The sequence below is a fragment of the Rhinopithecus roxellana genome, chromosome 7, assembly GCF_007565055.1.
Source record: "Rhinopithecus roxellana isolate Shanxi Qingling chromosome 7, ASM756505v1, whole genome shotgun sequence".
Taxonomy (NCBI): Eukaryota; Metazoa; Chordata; class Mammalia; order Primates; family Cercopithecidae; genus Rhinopithecus; species Rhinopithecus roxellana.
The window spans coordinates 63,823,014-63,847,151 of record NC_044555.1 but is presented as its reverse complement, the minus strand read 5'-3'; the positions used below and the strand labels follow the sequence as shown (position 1 = coordinate 63,847,151).

General features: G+C 39.2%; 1 protein-coding gene across 1 annotated transcript in view; it reads right to left on the bottom strand.

The window, feature by feature from the left end:
* The window catches only part of OTC (ornithine carbamoyltransferase), a 68,805-nt gene that overhangs the window by 9,033 nt on the left and 35,634 nt on the right, over positions 1–24,138 (bottom strand). Inside the window, exons 5-9 of the mRNA XM_010375440.1 lie at positions 10,971–11,124; positions 8,669–8,791; positions 3,583–3,636; positions 3,353–3,502; positions 376–513 (exon numbers count right to left, since the gene is read on the bottom strand). Of these exons, the coding sequence (XP_010373742.1) occupies positions 376–513; positions 3,353–3,502; positions 3,583–3,636; positions 8,669–8,791; positions 10,971–11,124 (619 nt within the window). The remainder of the gene's footprint in view (positions 1–375; positions 514–3,352; positions 3,503–3,582; positions 3,637–8,668; positions 8,792–10,970; positions 11,125–24,138) is intronic.

Here is a 24,138-nt window from a genome sequence, read left to right as displayed (position 1 = left end):
TGAATGCCCAGTTTATACAAGAACTGAATTAGGGGCTTCTCTAAACATGAACAAAGAGATTCTAAAATAAGAATTATACAACTTAACAATGGTTGGCAAACAATGGTGGCTGGTGCTCAGGCGGATCAAGGGTGGTAAGAATTTTGGTTAAAATGGATTTATTTGAAAGGAGATTAATCTCACTCCATGCAAATACACTACAAATACTAATAAGCACTAATGATGTATTATAAAGTTTCTGGAAAAAAAATAGATGTTACATGAGCAAGTAATGTAGTTGGATAATCTCACTTGCTTATTCTTTCCCCAAAGGCATGAATGACCAAGTTGGAACCACACAAAGAACTTATCCTCCATTCCTTGTTTCTTGCTTACCATGATTGTCCACTTTCTGTTTTCTGCCTCTGGGAACACTAGTGATCGTGGAGAATAAAAGACTTCATCGTCCACTTCTTCTGGCTTTCTGGGCAAGCAGTGTAAAAATGTCCAGTCAGAGGCAGCAACTTTAGCAGTCTAAAGAGATGGGGATAAGACCATATTTTGACTATTATATGTGGCAGTCATATTTGTTGTCTTCAGTATTTAAAAACACACATGGCCTGCAGTCAGAGATCAATGCAAAGGGAGAGACAAAGGAGCAGAGCGGTGGTTTTATCTCAAGACACCCAGGAGAAATATACGTGGTACTTTGTTTTTTTTTTTTTTTTTTTTTTTTTTTTGAGACAGATTCTTGCTCTGTCACTCAGACTGGAGTGCAGTGGTGCGATCTCGGCTCACTGCAACCTCCGCCTTCAGAGCTCAAGCAATTCTCCTGCCTCAGCTTCCTGAGTAGCTGGGACTACAGGCATGCACCACCATGCCCAGTTAATTTTTGTATTTTTAGTAGAGACAGGGTTTCACCATATTGGCCAGGCTGGTTTCGGACTCCTGACCTCAAACAATCCGCCTGCCTCGGCCTCTCAAAGTGCTGGGATTACAGGCGTGAGCCACCTTGCCTGGCAAGTCTTTTTTTTTTTTTTTTTTTTTTTTTTTTAATTTAAGAGAGCATCACTTCAAGTTACACCAGTAACTCAGTTTTCTGGTATTCTATCTAGTGGAACAGTGAGCATTTCAGTAAATAACTCTACTAACGTAATATGTGGCTGATAGCAAAAGTCACCAATTATAGTCCACTATATTTAAAAAGTTGCTTTGGTGTGATAATATTATATTTGGAGCTTATCTCCAAATTATTATTTTTAGCACTTGAAGCATACTTCATCACTAGTTAAAACAATTTGGATAAAAGTACTGAGGTAGGGGTGAATTAAACAGGATTATAAGCACTATGCATTCGATTTTTCATTCTTAATGCAAATGTACTAGCGGTTTTAATTTTCTCCAACAGTTAATTCCTGAAAGTTACATTTCCCTATATATTTCTATTGTTCACATACAGATTCAAAACTACATTCCTTCATACTTTCTTACCTCAAAATTACTGCCTTTGTACTAAAATTTTGTTTTACCTCCCACCCAAGCTCTAGGTTCAGAACACTTAGAGTTTCTAAAATACCAGCAAAATTACATGGAAAAAAATAACATTTATACATGCCATACATCAATAAAATGACTGTTCTTCAAGCCTACAGTTCCAGCACCAGAAACACATATAAGATTGGCCAAGCAAGTGTAAGTATGAGGTGATTTATGTAATTTAAAATATCTCCATGAAAATATATTTCACATGTATGATAAGGGATTGGCCATAATATATAAAGAGCTCCTATAAACAATAATAGAAAAGGTGAAAAAATAGAAAATGGGCAAAAAATGTAATAGCAATTTATAGAAAAAAGGGCAATGCCCAATAAACATAAAAAGATGCTTAACTTCATTACTAATCAAGGAACTGCAAATTTTAAAAAAGATGAGATGCCATTTTTCCTCCAGATTTAGAAAAAATAAAAATGTAAATGAAAACTAAACATGGAGAGGGTATGGAAAAATAACTATAATATGCAGCTTCAGGAGCATACATTTTTAATCTTCTTTGGGTGAGCAATTTAGCAGCACTCTGATATTTTAAAAAGTATATACCACTTCACCCCAAAATTCTTCTCAGGATCTTATTCTCCAGTAATATTTGCACAAAGAAATATGTATAAGCAAGTTCACTGCAGCAGTTTTGTAATCAGCATTCTCAGAAATAGCCTAATTTATCAATAGGAAACATTTTAAGTTAATTATGGTTCCACTTATCCTTTGGAATTCTATGCAGCAATTAAAAAAATAAAAAATATTTAAATGAATGAGCAAGAAAATCTAAGATTTGTTAAGTGGAAAAAGTAGTAATAATAATAAATAATAAATAATGTCTAAAATTTATGAAAAATCAATAGTTATGTGTGTATTGAGGCATATATATGTGAATGCACAGAAAACGTCTGCAAAGAGACACATCAAATTGTTAAACAGTGGCTACCTCTAGGAATAGTCTCTGTTAAAGAGATGGGAGAAAGACATTTTTACTTTTTATTTTTCAAACTTCTATTTTATATGTAACAATAAAGAACTTGTATTTATGTATTACTTCATTAATATAATATTAATTGTACTTGCTTAATCCCTTTCTCCACCAAAGTAGATTTGTTGCGTTGCTGACAAAACCTCTGTGCACTTGGCTTTTAGGGTATTTCTCCAGAACATTGCTTCTCAAAGTGTGGCCCTGGAGGCAGCAGCATTGCATCACCTGGGAACTTGGTAGAAATGCAGATTCTCAGGTCTCACCCTGACCTACTGAATCAGAAACCCTGGGGGTGGGACCCAGCCAGCTGTGTATTAACAGCTCCTCTGGGGATGCTGATACCTGCTCAAGACTGAGAAGCACTGCTCCAGATCTTACTGGAAGACCGCCAAACAGATGAGTCCCCTGGAATGCCCTAGAGGGAGTTAGCAAAACCAAACTGGATTTAGAGGTCCTTGGAAAATAGAGGCAAGGACTAGTCTGAGGAGCATAGTTAAGGGGCTTTTCTTAGGCGAGAAATCACAAGAAACTACATGCATCAGAAGTAACCTAATTTCTTTAAACACACAAAGAGTAAAACACTGCAATGCCTCGATTCTTGTGAAAGGGAAAAGCCTGCTCCTCTCTTCTGACCGGGTTTCAAATTGCTTCATCCAGCACAAAAATGCTTTTCCAAAGGACACAGCTAATCTTTGGAAGGAGAGAAGTCCCTAGGGGATACAGTCAGTGAGTATTTTTATAGGGAATGAAAGGACAGTCTGCTCCCCCTAAAGTGAATGAGTGATTAGATGGTTCTGGCCTTTATGAATGGAATTAATGAACCTTCAGAGAGGCATCAATTTGTACCTTCATTGTAACCTGGTAACCTTGGAAAGCCTGGAGCCGCTTTTTCTTCTCCTCTTCTTGTCCCATGCTTATCCAAGTGTCTGTAATTAATACATTGCCTCCATGCGCTGCTTCCAATGGATCATTCGTCAGCAACAGCTTGGTACCATTCTAGGATACATAAGCACGCTGGTTAGATAACTTCATGGGACAGTAAAACGCAATCACAGCTTTACATGTAAAGAGCATACCTCTTTGGCATACTGCTCTGCCAACTTGGTTACACTAGGATCCGGCTCATAACCCTACAGGAGGAAGAATTTAACTGTTATTTAGGTAATTTTATTATACATGTTTTCTTCCATATGTATTATTTTCTTTTCAATATCTCCTCTCCTTCCCTTTCTCAAGATGTGGTCCTACCACGTTCAGTAAAATATGGTTTTTACACCTAGAATTCCAAACTCAATAGTGCCTTTTGGAATTTAAAAAGACAACAAATTGCCCCATCTTTCACTGTCTCCAACTTCTTTAATCATAAAGGCAAACATAAGACATGGTGCTTTCTAACTCTTGGACACACCTCTTCCGGTTTCCATAATGGCTTAAGAGGATTATATTCAGAAGTCTACAAATGAAAGCATGTTTGTCTGTCTTTGCACATGCTATCCTTTTTTGTCTGAAATTCTTTCTTCCACCCACTCCATGTGGGTAACTTTTTCAGGTCTCAGTTGAAATGTCCCCTCCTCAGAAAAACCTTCCCTGACCATCCCAGCTCAATACCCCCTCCCCCATTACACACGTCTCATTCTTTGGCATTCCCCAGCAAGCGTTTTGAGTGCAGGGTGCTTGTTTTGAAAGGCATTAACAGAACAAATACATTGTTTTTGCTAAGATTATATATTTGTTTGGGATTGTTTGGTGAGGGCAGAGTCAGACACCGGAGAGGCAAGCGAGGTGCCTAGGGCAAAACATTTTAGGAGGCGCTATAAAAAATTTTAAAGAAACACGCATTCTCAGGGCCATGCATGCACAAATTTTGCACTCTAGGTGACTCGCTTGCTCAGCCTAGCTCCTACTCTGGGTGAGGGGACGTCATGGGAAGAGCTAAAGCTCCCCAAGCTATCCCAGGTTCCCACAGGCAGCCTCCCTGCCTCTACCCTCACTCTCCAACCTATTCTGTACACAGCAGCAATAACTGTCTTCTCTGAAGCCTCTGATGTTTACTACTTGTTTCTTAAGTCAAAACTGATTAAGAGCATCAAGGCTCCCCACCTCCACCCCCTGCTACTGTCTCTTTTAATTCTTCTCAACATCTTGCTGCAGGAAAGCCAATCTTATTGTCATCCCTGTACACATCTTGCCCTTTTCTGCCATCACAGCCTTTCACCCTTGAACACCTCCTCTCTTGTCCCCTCCTGGGTGTCTTCATCACAATGTGTCAGCTCCTCAAAACTCTAGCCCAGCCTCACCTCCAAGACCCTCCATATGGAAGTCTCGTCAGTTCAAACACAGTCATTATCCTCACCTTCCTCTATCCTTCTCATTTTCCCAAGTTCTTAGCATTGAATACGAGTTGACTTTTATCACTTTTCACTGAGGCATTATAGTGAATGCTGTGGTATGCTCCCCAGATCCCCCTCCATGAATAATCATGAATAAAGGACTTATTCCCCCAGCTGCTGGGAGTGCTGCCAGAAGATGGCTTTCAGCTGTCAGCCCCCTTTGGGCACTGCCTCAGCTGCAGAGAGCAGCCTCACCCAAGGTCACACACCCTTTCGGGGCAACCCACATTCAATGTCTGATTGACAGGAGGGTAAGAAAACCTGACCCCCTATGCCCAACTTCAGACAGCTGAACGGACATCTCAGATACAGAACTTTCCATAAGATCAGCCAAGGCTATTGTTGGGCCTGCATCGCAACTCAGCTTCTCCCTCTTCTTACTCCTGCTTCCTTCCCTTCCTTTCCACAGTTGTTGATTTCAAGGGCAAATGCTAATAAGCATCCTGCCTGTCCTGCGAGCTAAACTCTGAGTCTGCTTCCCAAGAAACCCAACCTGTGACAGGCATGTCTAGGTTTATTTGTGAAATTGTGTTTATTTGCACATGATCGTCTACCATAGTTTCTTCTTCTATTAAAGCATTCTTGAAAGAAGAAACTACTCAGAGGTTGATGAAGATGCCTGCGGACATTTTAGCAGCTTTACTACCCTCATGTAGCGATGAATTCTGGGGCCTTGTTTATAGAGATTTGGGGAAAGTAATTAATAAAGGCTAGCTAATTTAGCAACTAATGTTGTGAACAGCCATACTGGTAAACATAAATGAAGAGACTTGGATATTACCCCAGGTGCCTCCTACCCAGAAAATTTAGCCTTCCCTTTGGAGAGTAGGTTTTATACTCCCTAAGTATAATAATTCTTAGAAAAGGAATCAATAAGTACTTAGAGAACCAACAGAGAGGGTTGGAAATTAGAAAATCACCCAACCTTGCATGCACTGTGGCATGACTTAGAATACAGAGAGGAATTCTTTACTCACATCTCAGCTTTCAATACTAAATCACTCACTAGCCTTTACATAAATTTTAAAACCAGACAAAGAAGGTGATTAACACACCCAGTTCAGTCTAAGTATTCACTTAGAACAATGTTAAAATCATTAGTATTGATAGTTTATGGAGCAATTTTACAATCATGGACAAAATTATTTTTTCTTGAACATTTAAGTTATTCTTGGTTAAAGAACGGGAAAATAGATTAATCATGGCCTTGGAAACGTTTCAGTGTTTCTAAATTTTACAATAAATCTCCTAGCTTTATCTTTAAAGGAAACAGGTCTGCTAACAACTGAAGACTTACAAATTGATGGAACGACTTTTGCACTATCAGACTTTCCAGGAGACTTTGCAAAACTCTTACTCCCACCAAGGTTTAACCAGGTTTTAGTACTCTTTATCATTTAAATGAGTTTCTGCATAAGAACAATACTGCAATTACTCTGTAATATTAGAATTTTTTCCTTTGATGTTAATAAAACATCTTTGTCATACAATAAAATGTTTAAACCATATATTTCTTCAACAGAATGAAGCCTTCCAAAAGATCTTTATACCAGCGAACAATTATTGTTAATGTATGTTTCATCTGTGGGAACCAAATGCAATAAGAGTTTGCATTAATACAGAGCCTTTCTTCAAACTAGCTTTGTATGGAGAGTGTACTCACCCTTCCCATAAAGTGAATAAAAGCCACCTTAAGCACATATCGGATCTGACCCTTATTTCAGTTCACGCTGAATAAAAGAGGAGAATTATCTGTTGTAAGGATCATCTCTCTGAGTCCCGCAAATTTACTATAATAGGATGACTTCCACTGCATGCAGTGGAAATTTTTTCTATGGCAAGTGTACTTGGTTGAATAGTGTTCTTCAAAATTCACGCCCACCCAGAACCTCAGAATGTGACCTTATGTGGAAATAGTCTTTCCAGATGTAATTAGTTAAGATGAGGTCATACTTGATAAAAGTGGGCCTAAATTTAATATGGTTGATGTCCCTATAAGAAGAGGGAGATTTGTACAGAGAGACACAGACAGAGAGGTAAAGTGATGGAAGCAGAGATTAGAGAGATGCACCCATAAGCCAAGGAACGCCTGGGGCTACTAGAAGCAGGAAGAGGCAAAAAATGATCCTCCCTGAGAGGCTTCCGAGGGAGTGTGGCCTGTCAACACCTTGATTTCAAACTTCTAGTCTCCAAAACTGTGAAAGAGTAAATTTTTACTGTTTTAAGCCGTGCAGTTTGTAGTAATTTGTTACGGCAGCCCTAAAAATCCAAGACAGCAAGATAAAAACACCTGGTGAAAGCATTTGGTGGTGTCTAGTTTTGTTTTGGCCGGATGCAGCAGATGATGCTGGTGCTCTACTCAGAGGCCCCCAGGAGATCCCTCTTCATGGCTTCTGCTTCCTCCCCAGTTTCAGTGTTTTTAACACCTAGTGCTTGCAGTTCATCTTCAGGGGACAGCTCTCTGGCTACCAGGCTGCTTTTCCCATCAAAAGTGCCAGGGGATTTACCACTCCACCTCTTCTGCTGCCCTTGACCAATGCTGGGATAACTTTAGGGCATAACTTACACTCCAGAGCTCACCTGTGAGATCAGACTGAAGCTACTTTCTGTGGGACTGTGCATGACATGGTACTAGGGTGACCAAATCACCTTGGTTTGCCCGGACTCTCAATTTTAGCCCCCCAAACCCCATGTCCCCAGAAATCTCTTGATCTTGGGCAAATCAGGATGGTTGGTCACTATAAATGGCATCCTTGCTTAGATTCTTCCCTTTCCCTGTCCTGCTCCCTCTAATCCCTTAGGGATCTCCCTTGGGAGTACTTCCTTAATGAATCATCTGTACACAAATCCCCACGATGGTGTGCTTGTGGGGAACCTGGCCTAAGGTTGATATTTAGTAATGGTGCTGGAACATTTATTTTACCATGTGAAAGAATATATATAAATAAAAATATATACCATCTACATTTGTGTAAGTACACTGTATGATGTTCCCACAACAACAAACTCACCGAAGGACCCATTTCTCAGAACGTATCCCTGTTATGAAGCCATACATGACTGTATGGTGAAAATAAAGTCTCCCTCCTACCTCTATCCTCAAACCTCCCAGTTCCCCTCCTCAGAGGCAACAATTATTGCCAGTTTCTTGTGTATCAAAAGGGTTACACTGGGCCTATGAAAGAAGTCATGTATTCCACACATGCTGTGAGAGCTAGCAGCAAGGTAGGAGGTATGCAGGGGTCATTTTCATAGCCATGTGGGGCTCAAATTTTATAAGCCAAAAGGCCCCCAGAGTTGAGTTTTGAAATACCAAGCTGATGTAGATGCCATCACTGTGATCCTCACATTGGATTTACATTTTTCTACCGAATTGCAGTATTAGGAAAATGACAGTGTCATTCCCACGGGTTGAGAATTCTATGCTGCCTGAATTTTATTGTTCTTCAGCCTTTGTGGTGGTAATGCATGATGCCAGTCATCATAATGGCCTACAGCAGGGTATTCAAAGGGACAATTCAGACATGCTTTTAACACTGACTCAGCCAAGTGTTAAAAGGCATCAGCCAAGACTATCTCTTATTGTAGAGATGGAAAATTGGACTCTCAAGAGGCCAGATAGCCATTTAATAGTAGGGCTAGTAACGTAACCTAAATTTTGTGGCCTCACCTGTGCTATACTTAAATGGAAGAGAGCTTTTTTGTCACTGGGTAATTGCATCTGAGGATGATTTAAGAGAGGGGTTAGTTTCAAGGCAAAAAGTTTCCCTACCTTTGGAGTAGCTGCCTGAAGGTGCATCCCGAATTTCGCTGCGCTCATCATGATGGAGTGCAGGATATTGTTCCCATCCCCGATCCAGCTGAGGGTAAGACCTTTCAGAGAGCTATAGTGTTCCTAAAAGGCAAGGGATGAAGGAGATGAAATCCAGGAGTAAATTCGCTTATGCGTAGCAATTATTAAGGTTAAAATAAATAGTCTTAATCTCAATATTAGTGCCTTGTTAGAAGGAATGAACTCCCAATTTTTTTGCATTACACAGAGCAATTCAATAAGATGAATGTACAATCACAAAAACATGGTAAAATGTCTTAATATCTTAAACCAAGGCATCATATGAACTTGTACAGAGACTAAGAGTTTCATACATTTCAAATCTGAATCTTAGTTGTATTCATTCATTGGATACAAATGAGCACCTTTAATGTCCAGACACTGAGACACTGTCCTTGGCCCTGGAGATATAACAATAAACAAAAGAGACAAAAATCACTGCTTTTATGGAGCTGAAATTCTTTGGTATGAGAAAGGGGAAATACAGAATACCTGGAACAGTGTAGCATGGTGGCTCAGAGCATGTTCCCATTATATGAAGTTGACAAAGATGCTCAATAACACTGTTAGTTGGCCAGGTGCGGTGGCTCATGCCTGTAATCCCAGCACTTTGGGAGACCGAGGTGGGTGGATCACCAGAGGTCAGAAGTTCAAGACCAGCCTGGTCAACGTGGTGAAACCCCATGTCTACTAAAAATACAAAAATTAGCCAGACGTGGCACACACTTGTAATCCCAGCTACTACGGAGGCTGAGGCACGAGAATCGCTTGAACCCGGGAGGCGGAGGTTGCAGTGAGCCAAGATCATGCTGCTGTACTCCAGTCTGGGTGACAGAGTGAGACTCTGTCTCAAATAATAATAATACTGTTGGTTGTTTATGGCTATAGATATGTGTAAAGATACTAATATCAGGATAATAATATATTTGTGGAAGGGAAGAAAATGAGATCAGGCAGAGTCACATGGTGGGCTTCAACTCCATCTGTAATGTTTTATTGAAAAACAGCAAAGAATTATAAAGTAACTACTCCATCACGTTAAAAATTGACAAAACTGTGTGAACACGTGAATGTTTGTTTTATTTTCTTGAAGTGTCTGTAGGTTTTATATATTTTATATATTTAAAAAGATTAAAAAAGAGAAAGGCTAAGCAATTTGGAGATCACAGAACTACTAGTTAGCTAAGCTAGAATTTAATTCCAGATCCATCTGATTTCAATTCCATGCTCTTAACAAGCTGCTATTTATTCATTCAGCTCCTACTTTAAGTATCTCCTATATGAAGGCATTACACGAGGTCCTGCAGGGGACATTATGATGAACAGGACAGCTCATTTTCCCTCAATGAATTTATAATCTAGTAATGAATGATAAAGCCCCAGGGAGAAGCATTAAATTATCTGGTGTATATGTAAAGCCACAGCCCCAGACAGTCACTTTGGTATCTGACATAATTATATCATCTTCTCTGCATGGATCTCATCCTCATGTCCAAAGTGTTTTATTTTGAGCTTAACCTCACATTTAAATGTGTGTAGTTTATTCAAATGTGGAAGAAGATGGGCCTATCCAGTTTATCTTGTCTCCTCAGTCATCCATAGACATAGAAACCATGGCTGTTAGGATTTCCAGAGGCAATACCATGTAGATTGGCTGTGGCAAACCAAACAAGGGAAATCTTTCAAAGTTATTCAAGTTCCTAATTTGGGAGGACTAGAATGGCTAAATTTGAGCTCCAATTCTATAAATTCTGCATATTCTTAAACCTACTTTTAAACAACTAGTTTATTAAAATGATAGAAAGTGGCCCCCTCTCCCAGAGTGACTTAGTAACTGACCATTTTGAATATTCAAAGCACACTCCGCCAGTCTTCACTCCCAAGCCACAGACTCTGATGTCTATAGAATCACATACGGCTTGTCCATTTTGTATGCTCCAGTGTTCTCTATTCATTCGTTGTGTTAAATATGGCACCAAAATCAAAGGGATTGACAGAACAGAAGATGAGATATGGGCTAAAAGAGTTTGGGAATAGAGTTGAGTGCAGAAGGATCTTAGAGTCTGTTTTTAACAATGCCCTGTTTTCCCCAGAAAATGCACACATAAGCTATAATTCTTTGTCAAGCTGGTATTTGAAAATAAAACACCAATGCCATGATTTAAGTAAACGGTTTCACTTAGAGCAAGTCAGGAATTATTTGTTGATTTTTCTCTTTTGTAAGACAAATAAATAAACCAACCTGGAGCGTGAGGTAATCAGCCAGGATCTGGATAGGATGGTATAAATCTGACAGCCCATTGATAATTGGGATGGATGCTTCTTTAGCCAGGGTGTCCAAATCTGATTGTTTATACACTCGAGCCAATACTGCATCTGTCATGCTAGACAATACACTGTTGCAAACCAAGAAAAAGATAATCTAAGTTAATTATGCTTAATAATGCCTTATTTAATATAAGATAAGAAATAATAACAAGAAATACTAACAAATAGAATTTTTACTACGTGAAAAAACCTACCAACATTACAGGTTTAAAAGGTAATATTAAACATGTATTCATTACATAAGCCAGATGTTCTACCTTCCACGACTTATCCAGTGACCAGCGATTTTACATTTTTTATGGTGATAATTGTGGGCCCAGCAGACATAATGATGAATTATAATTGATAAATGGCCATTGGTTAACAGGGACAAGACCAAAAGCAAGATATACAGAGAAACATTAATGACCTGCCATATGGCTGATTTTCTTTCACATCATCCGACAGAAAAAAGATACATTTTCACTGTGGAATTGCAAGTCCCAGTGTGGCAGCCATGGAAGTGCACACACAGATCACCCTACAGAAGAGAACTTGCTATGAAGAGAGCCATTGGCTGACTTCTAGCTGCTACACCTTCGGATGCCCTGCAGCATTCCTGCCAAGGCCACCCTCCCTAGGCTGTTCCAAACTGATGACAGAACACGGTGGGGAGAATAGCGCTGGGCCATTCCTTCCTGACAGGGGACCTCTCTGATGGGCAGTCTGTGCTCTGGGGCTCCCCATCAGCCTGGCTGAGACTTTCTCAGAGCTGCACTACTGGATGAGGCTCTCCCTACCCACCCGTCCTTCCTTCCCACAGGGGTCAGACCTGCCTCCCTGTCCAAAGGCCCTCTTGGCCCATTCCTGCTTCCTCTCTCTTTTTGTTTCTTGGTGTTTCCCTCAATAAATCTCTTGCAAGTCTAATTCCTTCTTGGAATCTGCTTCTTAGTGGACCTGAACTGACACAGAAAGCAATAAACTCTAGTGCTTACAAAATTCAAGGACTGCTTGGCCCCAGGGATTAGAGGATCAAAGATTAAAAACTATATTTCTATAACAATATTTTTCTAGACTTACAGATCAGATTTTTTTCTAATTTTTAATGGATTTATCATGCCCATGGCTCCCAGATTTTCAAATTTCATGAACCAGCAAAATTTCCAAAAATATGTGGAGATCAGCATAAGATTTGCAACTCTTTATTTACCAAATTAAGAGCATGAGAAAAGCAAATAAACAGGTATAATATGTTACTACCTTAATTTAATTTACAAAGGATATTTTTAACATCAAAAAGGTGTGAAAGACAATTTCAAAGAATAATCCTTGAAATGAATTATTTGAGCTTTATGAAATTCACTATATAATTCTTATCCTTATTTTTCTTATTTTACCACTTCTGATGGAAGTTTCTCCACACCAGGGTCAGTGAGGATAGAGATTTGTAAACCACTGCTTTGAACTATCTAAGCACGCTGTATTTTATAGCATGAGGAGTGAATAAAAGATTCATTTTACAAAACAAACAAACAAAACAAAAAAATGTGGTATTGGTTAACTTTTGATGGTGGACTAAGACAAGGGATTTTCAAATTTTGTTGCACATGAAAGTCACTTGGAGAGTGTTTGTTTTTGAGATGGAGTCTCAGTCTGTCTCCCAGGCTGGAGTGCAGTGGCGCGATCTCAACTCACTGCAACCCCCTCCTCCCAGGTTCAATCCATTCTCCTACCTTAGCCTCCCAAGTAGCTAGGATTATAGGCTCGCCACCACACCCAGCTAATTTTTGTATTTTTAGTAGAGACGGGGTTTCGTCATGTTGGCCAAGCTGGTCTCAAACTCCTGACCTCAGATGATCCACCCGCCTCGGCCTTGCAAAGTGCTGGGATTACAGGCGTGAGCCACTGCACCCGGCCACTTGGAGAGTTTTTTAAACTCTTGATGCCCAGGCCATATTCTGTATCAATTAAGTCAGAAAAATCAAAATCTCTAGGAGTGGGACCTAGGGATCATTATTTTTTAAAATATTCCTACTATATTCTAACATGTTGCCAAAGCTGAGAACCAAAGCTAGTACCTTGCTCCTCAGAGTAGCAACATCAGCATCATCTGAGAGCATGTTAGATCTTCAGAATTTCAGGTCCTACCCAGATTTACTGGAGCAGAATCTGCATTTTAACAAGGTTTCCAGGGGATTCATTTGCATATTAAAGTTTGAGACTCCTAAGAAAGGGAAATGAGACCGCCATATTTTTGAAAGCGTCTTCTATTATTTTCTTAAAATCCTAACCAGGCAATATATCAAGAGTAGACAAAGCTTCTGAGATGGCAGCCCACAAAAACAGAAGACTCTGTCTATAATATTCTTAGGAGGGAAGGAATTGAGGGAAAAAGGCAGCTAAACTCCTCTGAGCAAAGAATAATTCACCATCTTCTGTTAAGGCCCTCTCATTAGAGAAGCAACTACCCTTCCTTATTCGATGCCCTAAGAAAATGGTTCCCAGACTTGGGTGTGTATGGGAACTAAGTGAAGAACTAATACTAATAGATTACACAGAAATAGAGTAGGTCTTAGGCCTTTGTCCTCTTACTAAAACAGACATTCTGTTTTTCATACTATAAGAATGCAGGCTTCCATCATGGAAAAGTAACTTAAGTGGAGGTAGATATGTCAATAAGGTCTATAATTATAATCAACTATCAATTCCCTATATCAGATGAATTCATTAATTTTATGATGCCTAAAACCCCAAGAAAGAGAGAGAGAGAAGCGGAGGGTGGGGACAGAGGAGTGTTTAATCCTGGAGGTCATACTTCAGACTTCTTTAAACATGTAGCACTCCCTAAAGTGTGTACAGACAGGATAAAAAAAGGATAAGAAAAGTGTGGATTAACATTGCAGTTGACCTTCTGGAATCTCATAGCCAGAGAAGCAGATTTGACTTCTGTTATAGCTTCTCAAATCATTTTAGGCAGCTAGGACCCTTGACTGCCAACTTGTTATGGTTTTTTTCGAACTTTACAATACGTTGTTGAATTTTACTAGATTTAGTGTGTGTCACATGCAGACATTATCTTAACCTCAAAGACGAAGAAATCAAGGCCTTTTAAAATCTTGAAGTAATTAGAGCAAGGTTAGGAAAGAGTGAGGAAGATGAGGCTGAAAGACAGAAATGCTAGTGGAGCAACTGGAGAAGTCAACGACCTGTACACATGAGTCTTTCAAGAAGATTGAAAAACAGGCAGGTGTGTTTTCCTCTTTAACAAGTCCCCATCCCCAAAACTCCTGAAGCAAAGCAGTCAAAAGATAAGCATTCATTTAATTTCTCTGTTTATAATGTCAAGCTGGTATCCCTGGAACCTCTGTGGTGTAATTTCATGGGAGTGTGCCTGGTTGGTTTTATTCAGGTTGCAACACTTTTCTAGAACAGAGGTTCTTTACTTTGGCTGCACCTTAGTATCACCTATGGAGCTTTTACAAAATTCTGACACCATATTCTGCTTTTTGGAAGGTTAAATCAGAAGCTATGATAGTGGGACCCATATCAACATTTTTAAAGCTCCCCAAGCTGCTCCAGTATGAAAACTAGGCTGAGAACCATTGTCCCAGAAAACAGAGAGTGAGAGAGGAGGTGGGAGGAAAGTGGGCTACTATGCTGCTGGGTGACACAGTGCATCAATGTAGAGGAAGAAACTCTTAGTAACTGCTGAAATCTCATACAATAAGAAAAATAAGGGATAACGATATGATAAGCTATACTGGAAAGAACAATATTTTACACACTTATAAAAGAAGTATTTTCTTTAAGCTCAGTCACTACCAAGAGAAGTCCCAAAGCAGCAGCAATAACTGTACTCTTTCCCTACTTAACACTTGTAAACATCCCTAGTGACCAGATTTTTGTCTCTAATATTGTTCTATTTAAAAAAAGAACCAGAAACCATTAGAGGATAGTCAATTTCATGTTATTGGGCAGAATAAAATCAGAATAGGTCTGTAACATTTTGTTGTTGCCAGGAAACAAGAGTGATTTGTTTTCTAAATGGCAGGGGCACTGCTGAAAGGAAAAACAGTCAACTTAAAGGAGCTCCCATTTTTCAAGTTGTGATCATTTGTAGTAACAAAGATCATGAAATGAAACAAATTCAGTTTCTAAAGGGACGTGATGCACGTAAGAAAAAAGTTAATGTAAATAAAATGTACAAAATTATGATAGTAATATCAAAGAAGAGTGAATATTATGTACATTTAAATGTATTTACTTAAATAAGTAGGAAAGTGTTTATATATAGCTATAACTATAGATAGATATTTGTGGGGTTTTGTTAAGTATATTTCTGTTCATATAGTATAGATATGTGTTGTTTTTATCTCCATAAGCCACAAATAACTAACATAATTTGTAAGCCAAATTATTGTAAGAAATAGTAGAAACTGTACCATGAATAAACAGGCCTCAGCAGCATTTGTGGTCTTATATATAAGTGAAATAGAAAAGGAGTCCAGCGGTTAGCTAGCACCAGTCACATATGCAATTTCCAATGAGGAAAACAATAATAACCATTTACTCCAAAATACCAACTTAGTTAAATGTCCATAAAAATAAGTCAATTTTTTTTTTTTCCAGACGGAGTCTCGCTCTGTCGCCCAGGCTGGAGTGCAGTGGCGCTCTCTCAGCTCACTGCAACCTCTGCCTCCCAGGTTCAAGCAATTCTCCGGCCTCAGTCTACGGAGTAGCTTGGATTACAGGCATGCGACACCACGCCCGGCTAATTTTTGTATTATTGGCAGGGACAGGGTTTCACCATGTTGGCCTGGCTAGTCTCAAACTCCTGACCTCAGGTGATCGCCCGCCTCAGCCTCTCAGAGTGTTGGGATTACAGGCATGAGTCACCGCACTTGGCTAAGAAGTCTAAATTTTAAGATTCACTTTTCTGTTTCTCTGGAAGTGAAATCTTCTGATGATTTTTTAACTAATTAATTACAACACAATGCCAATAAGAAAGGTCAATGTTTTTAAATATTGAAACCAGGCCAGGTTAATATATTATTATTATATTATATTATATTATTGCAATGAGTCATGTGATGCCAGAGATTAAAAACAAACAAATAAAACTTAAATCTTCTAAATTTCTTTAAAAATCAGAATCCATGGCAGGGCGCAGTGGCTCACGCCTGTAATCCCAGCACTTTGGGAGGCCAAGGCGGGCGGATCAACTGAGGCCAGGAGTTCGAGACCAGCCTGGCTAACATAGTGAAACCCCATTTCTGCTAAAAATACACACACACACACACACACACACACACACAAATTAGCCAGGCATGGTGGCACATGCCTATAATCCCAGCTACTCGGAAGGTTGAGGCAGGAGAATCACTTGAACCTGGGAGGCAGAGGTTGCATTGCACTCCAGGGGACAATGACAGAGTGTAATTTTGATCATGGCCATTTCAAAAGCATTTGAACTGGAATTAGTTGGCCAGGTTGGGACACCATATCTTGCATGTCTATGTCAGGGAGACTTGGCTTTCAAGGGGACAGCACTCAGCCCCAGGAGGAGCCTGCAATTCGTCCTTGTCTCACAGTTTGTGCCATCCATGGGGATAAAGGACAGTAAGGAATGAAGCAGAACCTGCTGTCTAAATGGGGGAACCTGCATGCTGGGGTGCTTTCGTGTCTGCCCTTCCTCCTATGGATGCAACTGTGACATTGTTGTGTGCAGAGAGAGCTGTGAGTCTGTGGACCATGACACCTGGCTGCCCAAGAAGTGTTCTATGTGTAAATGCTGGCGTGGCCAACCCCACGGCTTTCCTGAGGCATTTCTACCTGGTTGTGATGGCCTTGTGATGGATAAGGACCTCATGGCTCCCAGGACTCTGGAATACTACCATCTACATGTACCACTTTTATGCTAGCTGGCATGTGCCGTTCCATACAAAGTTTCTATTAACTGACATTTACCTAATTTCCAGAAATAACAATTTTAGATATCATGCAATTTCATGACCAGTAAAGTCTGTTTCTCCAATGTCCTAACTGAAAGAAGATCATTTGTTAGTTGCCTTAAAATAATGAATACAATTTTGGGAGGCCAAGGCAGGCAGATCACAAGGTCAGGAGTTCGAGACCAGCCTGGCCAACATAGTGAAACCCCGTCTCTACTAAAAATACAAAAATTGGCTGGTTGTAGTGGCATGTGACTGTAGTCTCAGTTACTTAGGAGGCGGAGGCAGGAGAATCGCTTGAGCCAGGGAGGCAGAGGTTGCAGTGAGCCAAGACACTCCATTACACTCTAGCCTGGGTGACAGAGTGAGACTCTGCCTCAAAAATAAAAAAAAAAAAAAAACATTTCCGTAATGGTCCCTAACACTTCCTCACTTCCTTAACGTACCAATTACTTCTTACCTCTGCCCTACCCTCCCCTCAGAAACTACTTTCCTTTTTCAAAAGAAAGTCAGCCGTATGTACATTGTGCCCAAGTCCTATGTTTCTTGATACATGTAACTCTACCAAGGTCTTATTAACATGGTCTTTTAAGCAATTGAATTATATCTTCAGATTATTAAAGGCTAATCCTAATGTGAAACTGAGGATAAATTTTTGAGCAGAGTTGATCAAAATCAATTAAAATGGTCTCTTTAAAATGAAAGAAAGCCTCTTTAAAGGGAGGCGATGGAGGGAAGGATCAGAAAGCGCTGGGGTAATAGAAATCTGTCTGCATGTGTGCCAGCGAGATGGGGTAAAAAAGAGGAAGCAAATGGGAGAGATGGACAGGAAAAGAGAAAATGAATTACTTGATTGATGATTAGGTGGATGTAGAGAAGCAAGTTAAAAGACTAAATTGAAGGGCAAGTTTCCATCATCTATAGAAAGTTATACAAGACAGACTCTCCTTTTTTCTAACAGCATTGTAAAAAGAATGAACTCTCCTTGGAAAAAAATTATACCTAAATTTCCCCAACAAGATTGCTTAGTAAATTATGTTTTCTCCAAGCTATGCAATTATTTTAACTGTTATAAAAGAAAAGAAAATGTTCACAATATATTTAGTTGTAAACCAGGCAATAAAATTATATATTGTAAAGCCTAATTAAAAATACATGGTGTATATGTGTATGCACAGTAAAAATGGGAAATATATTGACAAAAAGTGTCAGGTGGTAGACAAAATAATGGTCCCCAGAGATGTCAATGTCCTAAACTACAGAATCAATGAATATATTGCTTTACTTGACAATAGGAATTTTGCACATTCATATTCATAAGTTAATGATCTTGAGACGGGGAGATTACCCTGGGTGGGCCCAATACAACACTAGAGAATAAGAGAGAGGCAGGAGGTTACAAATGAGAGGAGACGCTATGAAGACACTGGGTTTGAAGATGGAGAAAGGGGGCCTCAAGCCCAAGGATATAGGCAGCCCTTAAAAGCTGGAATGTACAAGGAATGGGATTCTCCTCTGGAGCCTCCAGAAGGAACACAGCCCTGTACACTCATGTTAGACTTCTGCCCTCCAGACCTGTAAGACAATATATTTGTATTGTTTTTTTTTGTTTGTTTTTTTTTTTTTTTTTTTTTTTTTTTTGAGACGGAGTCTCACTCTGTCACCCAAGCTGGAGTGCACTGGCCAGATCTCAGCTCACTGCAAGCTCCGCCTCCCGGGTTCACGCCATTCTCCTGCCTCAGCCTCCGGAGTAGCTGGGACTACAGGCGCCCGCCACCAAGCCCGGCTAGTTTTTTGTATTTTTTTTTTTTTAGTAGAGACGGGGTTTCACCGTGTTAGCCAGGATGGTCTCGATCTCCTGACCTTGTGATCCGCCCGCCTCGGCCTCCCAAAGTGCTGGGATTACAGGCTTGAGCCACCGCGCCCGGCCTATTTGTATTGTTTTAAGCCACTAAGTGTGTGGTAATTTGTTAAAGCAGCAATGGGAAACCAATGTAGATTCCATGACAAAAAGCAAAAACTATGTGATAAAAAGATATTGTCTAGTGGCTAGCAGCTTGAGTTTAAGTCACCTTGAATTTAGCAATCAGTTCCCACTAACCAACCAAAATTAAGTGACTTGCCAGTAATCCACTTAACCTGTATCCCTGACTTCCTGAGGCAATATGTTTGTTCTTCCCAGTCTGGAAAAATTACATAAACCCTGAGAAAGTATAAAGAGTCTCTTGTAGAATTCCCAACAACCCAACAATGCACAGAAGTTTAAATTCCAGGACCATACAAAAGTAAAAATAAAAGGAGATTTAAGAATAAAAAACAAAATTATATCTGTGATATTAATAGCTTTGTGCCCAGTTATGCTGTCAAAAAAATAGTTGGCTCTGTAATCAGTGTGGTATTTTACGTGTATTTTTTCCTTTGTAAGATGTTTAATGTAGGGAAATCTGAAATGTTAGGCTTGTGATTAAGTTAAATGTTTAAAAGCATTTCACTAAGTTTGCAATCAATGTGTAAATGGTTGAGGAGATTTGTTTTGTTCACTTAATATACATTTGATTTATTGGTTGTATAAGTAGTATGTGAATATTTAAAGCAACAAAAACTTGAACACGTATCAGAATTACCAGGAGGACTTAGTAGAACACAGCCAGCTGCTTCTGATTCAGGAGGTCTGGGTCGAGGCCCGAGAATTTGTATTTCTGAAATGCTCCCAAAGGCTATTTATGCTGTTGACTTGGTGGCCATGCTTTGAGGAACACTTATTATTTTAGGTTTTAAAAATGCTAAATGTTTGACAAATTCATAAGGTTGTGAAACTGGACTGTAAACAAAGGACAAAGAGTGTGGAATATCCCTGTAGGCACAAAAAGCCCCTTGGACATTAAAGAACCTGTGGGCAAAAGGGAGCATGACAAAGCCTGGCAGAAAATGCCACTTTAGTCCTCTTTCAGCCACAGGAGCTTCAAGTAAGGTGGAATCCAATGATGTGGGGGTTGAGACGGAGCAGCTTCTAGGTTGATTTCACATTGGACTCACTTGGGGGAACAAAGATATTAAAGACACTTAACTAGACAATTAGTTCATATTATTTTGTGAATGACATTGATATCTACTTCATGCTTAAAATTGCTAGAAATCACCATTTTAATTCTTCCAGGCTACTAAAGATTTTAAAAAATAAAAACAAACCTTTTTCACTGGAAACAATGGTAACCCTGTAACTAGAGCTGGACTACAAGCACATTAATAGTAATCTGGGATTTATAGAGCTCTCCATCAATCTAAAACCCCAGCTTTAAATATTGTAAGAGTTTTATTATACGTGCTACAAATGAAAAGTAGATAAGTTTAAAAAATACTCTCTGGTTCTGTAATGACTTTTCATTTTGGCGTCTGTTCATTTCTATTAATACATACAGTTCTGCTTGCCTTCCAGTACATTCTTACAGCTCTGCAGACAATCTTTGGCATTAGCCAACAATGGTAGCAAAAAAGCTTTTGCAAAATCCAAATTACTCAAATTTAAAGTTTCCCACATATACCAGTTTGCCCTGGAAGTTTAATGGCCAATATTAGAATTTTTCAAAAATGATTAACAAGTTAAAATATGTATTCAACCGATTTTGTCTAAATATTTAAAATGTCTAGTTTCATTCATCATCTCTTTTCCTCTGTTTAGAAAAAGGAAAGGCACGGCATGAAACTTTAAATGGAAAGATGGTTTGAGAGATAAAATGTTAACATCTATTATTTCTGGATGATGGTGGTATCAGTGGCTCTGTGTTTTTTTTAATCTTCCTTAGTATATTCTATCAAAAGGAATATTATTTTAATAATCAGACAAAATACAATTCAAGAAAGGAAATTTCTCCAAAGCATGACTTTGAAAGTAATTGAAAATGCCCCAAGTCTTCTTAGAGCAATGGCTAATTCTTGGTCTTGATAAAGAAATGTACAAGATGAGCCTGCAACATCTTGTCACACTGCAAAGCAAGGGAGTTATCAAAGACTGATGGAGTCAGGTCAAAATGACCCAACTTGAACAAAGATGACATTGACCAAATATGGGACAATTTGATAATCAATAAGAATAATAATTATAATACGTTGAAACGTTCAAATGTATGAGCATCCAATGAGTTTATAAAGATACTAATAAAATGGAAGAACAATAAGAAGAATCATAATAAGACCAATTCTAACTCAATTTCAAAAAGAATTCTCAGATTGTATAAACTTTTGGTGAGAACAGTCAGACTACATAGGTATCAGACAAAATAGCTGAGTATGTAAAGAGTGCCTTAGTACTGGGTACTTTCATGCAGGGCTCAATGACCATTTTGAGAGAGTGATGGTCACTCTCTCCATGAAAACGATGGTCACTATAAATAAATCCTTTCCAACCCTTAGTTTCTGTTGTTGTTTGGTGTTTTTTTCTTTTGGTATAAGATTGAAACTTGTTTAGGAATTAATGAAAACACCCTGAAGGCTGAAACAAAACAAAGCAAAATGAAACAAAAAAAGACAATAAACAAAGCCCCTCATGACCCCAGGAAAAGCTGGTGCAGAGTTAGTGTGGTTGGGTGAACAAATACTAAAAAATAAAAAACAAGTAGTGTGCTGGGTCAGATCAAACATGGATGTTGATGAGCAAACATGGATGTTGATGAGATGGACAATCATACAGCAATCCTAGTGCTCTTAGGAGTTGAGTTGTTCCTAAAGTATCGGAACATGGTGAAAGTGTCTCAAAAGCCAAAGGCAAACAGGTTGTATTCTCATAGGGTCCTGTTATTCATTTCCTCTTTTGTCTCCATCCTACCTTGTTCGAATCAGACTGCATGCCCTCTAAACTCCAGTTTCTTTCACTGACAACTCTTACCAGTTGAACAACTGACTGGGAGATAGAGGAAGGACGTTTTGGTTGTGCATATTACATCCTTGAGAACACCGTAATCACTTAAAAATGGATGTTACTGATTTTATTTTTTGTCAAATTCGGCCAAGTCCCAAAAGGAGACTTAAGCAGACTTAATCTCTATCCCCAATGTAAATTCGTTATGAGATAAACTCTCTGAGTCTCCCTCTAGGAAACAGAATATTCCAGCCCTCTGGCATCTCTACCCAGATAATGATTTTAGTTATATCAACATAAGAATGATGAGGAAATAAGATGGATAATACCCTCAGCAAACCTAGATGGGTTCTTGTCAAATGGGCTGGTATTGGAAGAAGCCAGAGATGTTGAATAAAATTGCCATATTCAATTTATTAATGAAGGATCTATAATGGCCAGGTTGTTTTGATTTAAATGTTAGATCCCAAGTTTGAAGACCTTAGAGAAAAATGAATGGGGTATAATGACATTTAGAATAACTTCTTCAAAATGTGCTAATGGAAGTTCAGTGGGTCAGTGTAAGCTGTTTAGGAGAACCACAGATATAGCCAAAACTGAGCCAGTGCTTGTCTTGAGATTGGGTTAGATCGTAACTTGATTCAACCAACATTGCTTGAGTTTCTTCTGTGTGCCTGTCCTTTACAAGCATGATCTCATTTACCCTCATATAATGCATTAAGATAAGTATAAGTATCTCCATTTTGCAACTGAGGAACCTGAGACTCAGAAGCATCTGGCCCAAACCATAAGGGCTGGTGTGCGGTAGAGCTGTGAATTGAACCAAAACATGACTCTGCTTTGAAGGCCCTGTCCTTGATGCTCCGGCACACTGCCCCTAAGAGAATATATCATTGTTCATGCTGTGAGAGACTGGTTTTGTCATCATTCTTCCCAAGAATATAGAATTTTCATACCTGCTGGGTTCTTGGTGGTCTCTGTAAAGGTTCATGGAAGTATCGTATTTCCCATTAAGTACCAATTTATGACTACCTCATGAGGTATATATTTCCCATTAGGTACCAATTTTTTTTTTTTTTTTTTTTTTTTTTTTTTTTTTTTTTGAGACAGAGTCTCGCTCTGTCGCCCAGGCTGGAGTGCAGTGGCCGGATCTCAGCTCACTGCAAGCTCCGCCTCCCGGGTTTACGCCATTCTCCTGCCTCAGCCTCCAGAGTAGCTGGGACTACAGGTGCCCGCCACCTCGCCCGGCTAGTTTTTTTTTTAGTATTTTTTAGTAGAGACGGGGTTTCACCGTGTTAGCCAGGATGGTCTCGATCTCCTGACCTCGTGATCCACCCGTCTCGGCCTCCCAAAGTGCTGGGATTACAGGCTTGAGCCACCGCGCCTGGCCTAGGTACCAATATTTTGAAACATTTTACCAAAAACCGTAAAACATTTAACCTTTTTAGTCTGGATATAATTGGTATAAATACATAAATAACAGTATTCCAGCTTTTTTTTTTTTTTAGAAACATTCCTTTTACTATGACAATGATTCACTCCTCTTGAGGATTGGGCCTCATCCACAAATCCCTCTATAACTTTCATTGTTTGAGAACAGCAAGGATTGGAAACCCCTTTTATGGTGTCATAGGGACATGTGGATATGTGGTTGTAGTGGGTTGAATGGTGTTTCCCCAAAATCCATGTCTACCTAGAAACTCAGAATGTGAGCTTCATCAGAAGTAGGATATTTTCAGATGTAATTAGTTAAGATGAAGTCATATGGAGTAGGGTAGGTCCTAAATTCAATGACAGATATTCTTATAAGAAGAGGAGAGGGAGAGGATACACAGAGAAGCCCAGGCAAAGATGGAGGCAGAGTTTGGGGTGATGCCAAGGAATGCCAAGGATGACTGAGAGCCACCAGAAAGAGAATTGTGGTCCTGTTGAAACATTGATTTTAGACTTCTAGCCTCCAGAACTGTGGGAAAATAAATTTCTGTTGTTCTAAGCCACAAGGTTTGTAGTAATTTGTTGTGGCGGCCCTAGGAAACTAACACAGTGGTCTACATTCGTTTTCTTTTCTACTGGTTTTACATTAGCTAAACACACTTTAGCAATCACTACCATAAGTAAATTACATCTATAGGGAAAGAAATTAGAGTAGAACAATGTTACATTATTTGGTTTTATATGAAGCCTTTCATACACGTGGTTCCTGAAGCTGCATTGCTAAGTAGAATATTAGAAGGCAAACGACTGTGAAGCTATTATGCACTTTTCAGTAGTACACTCAGAGCATTAGGCATAAAAAG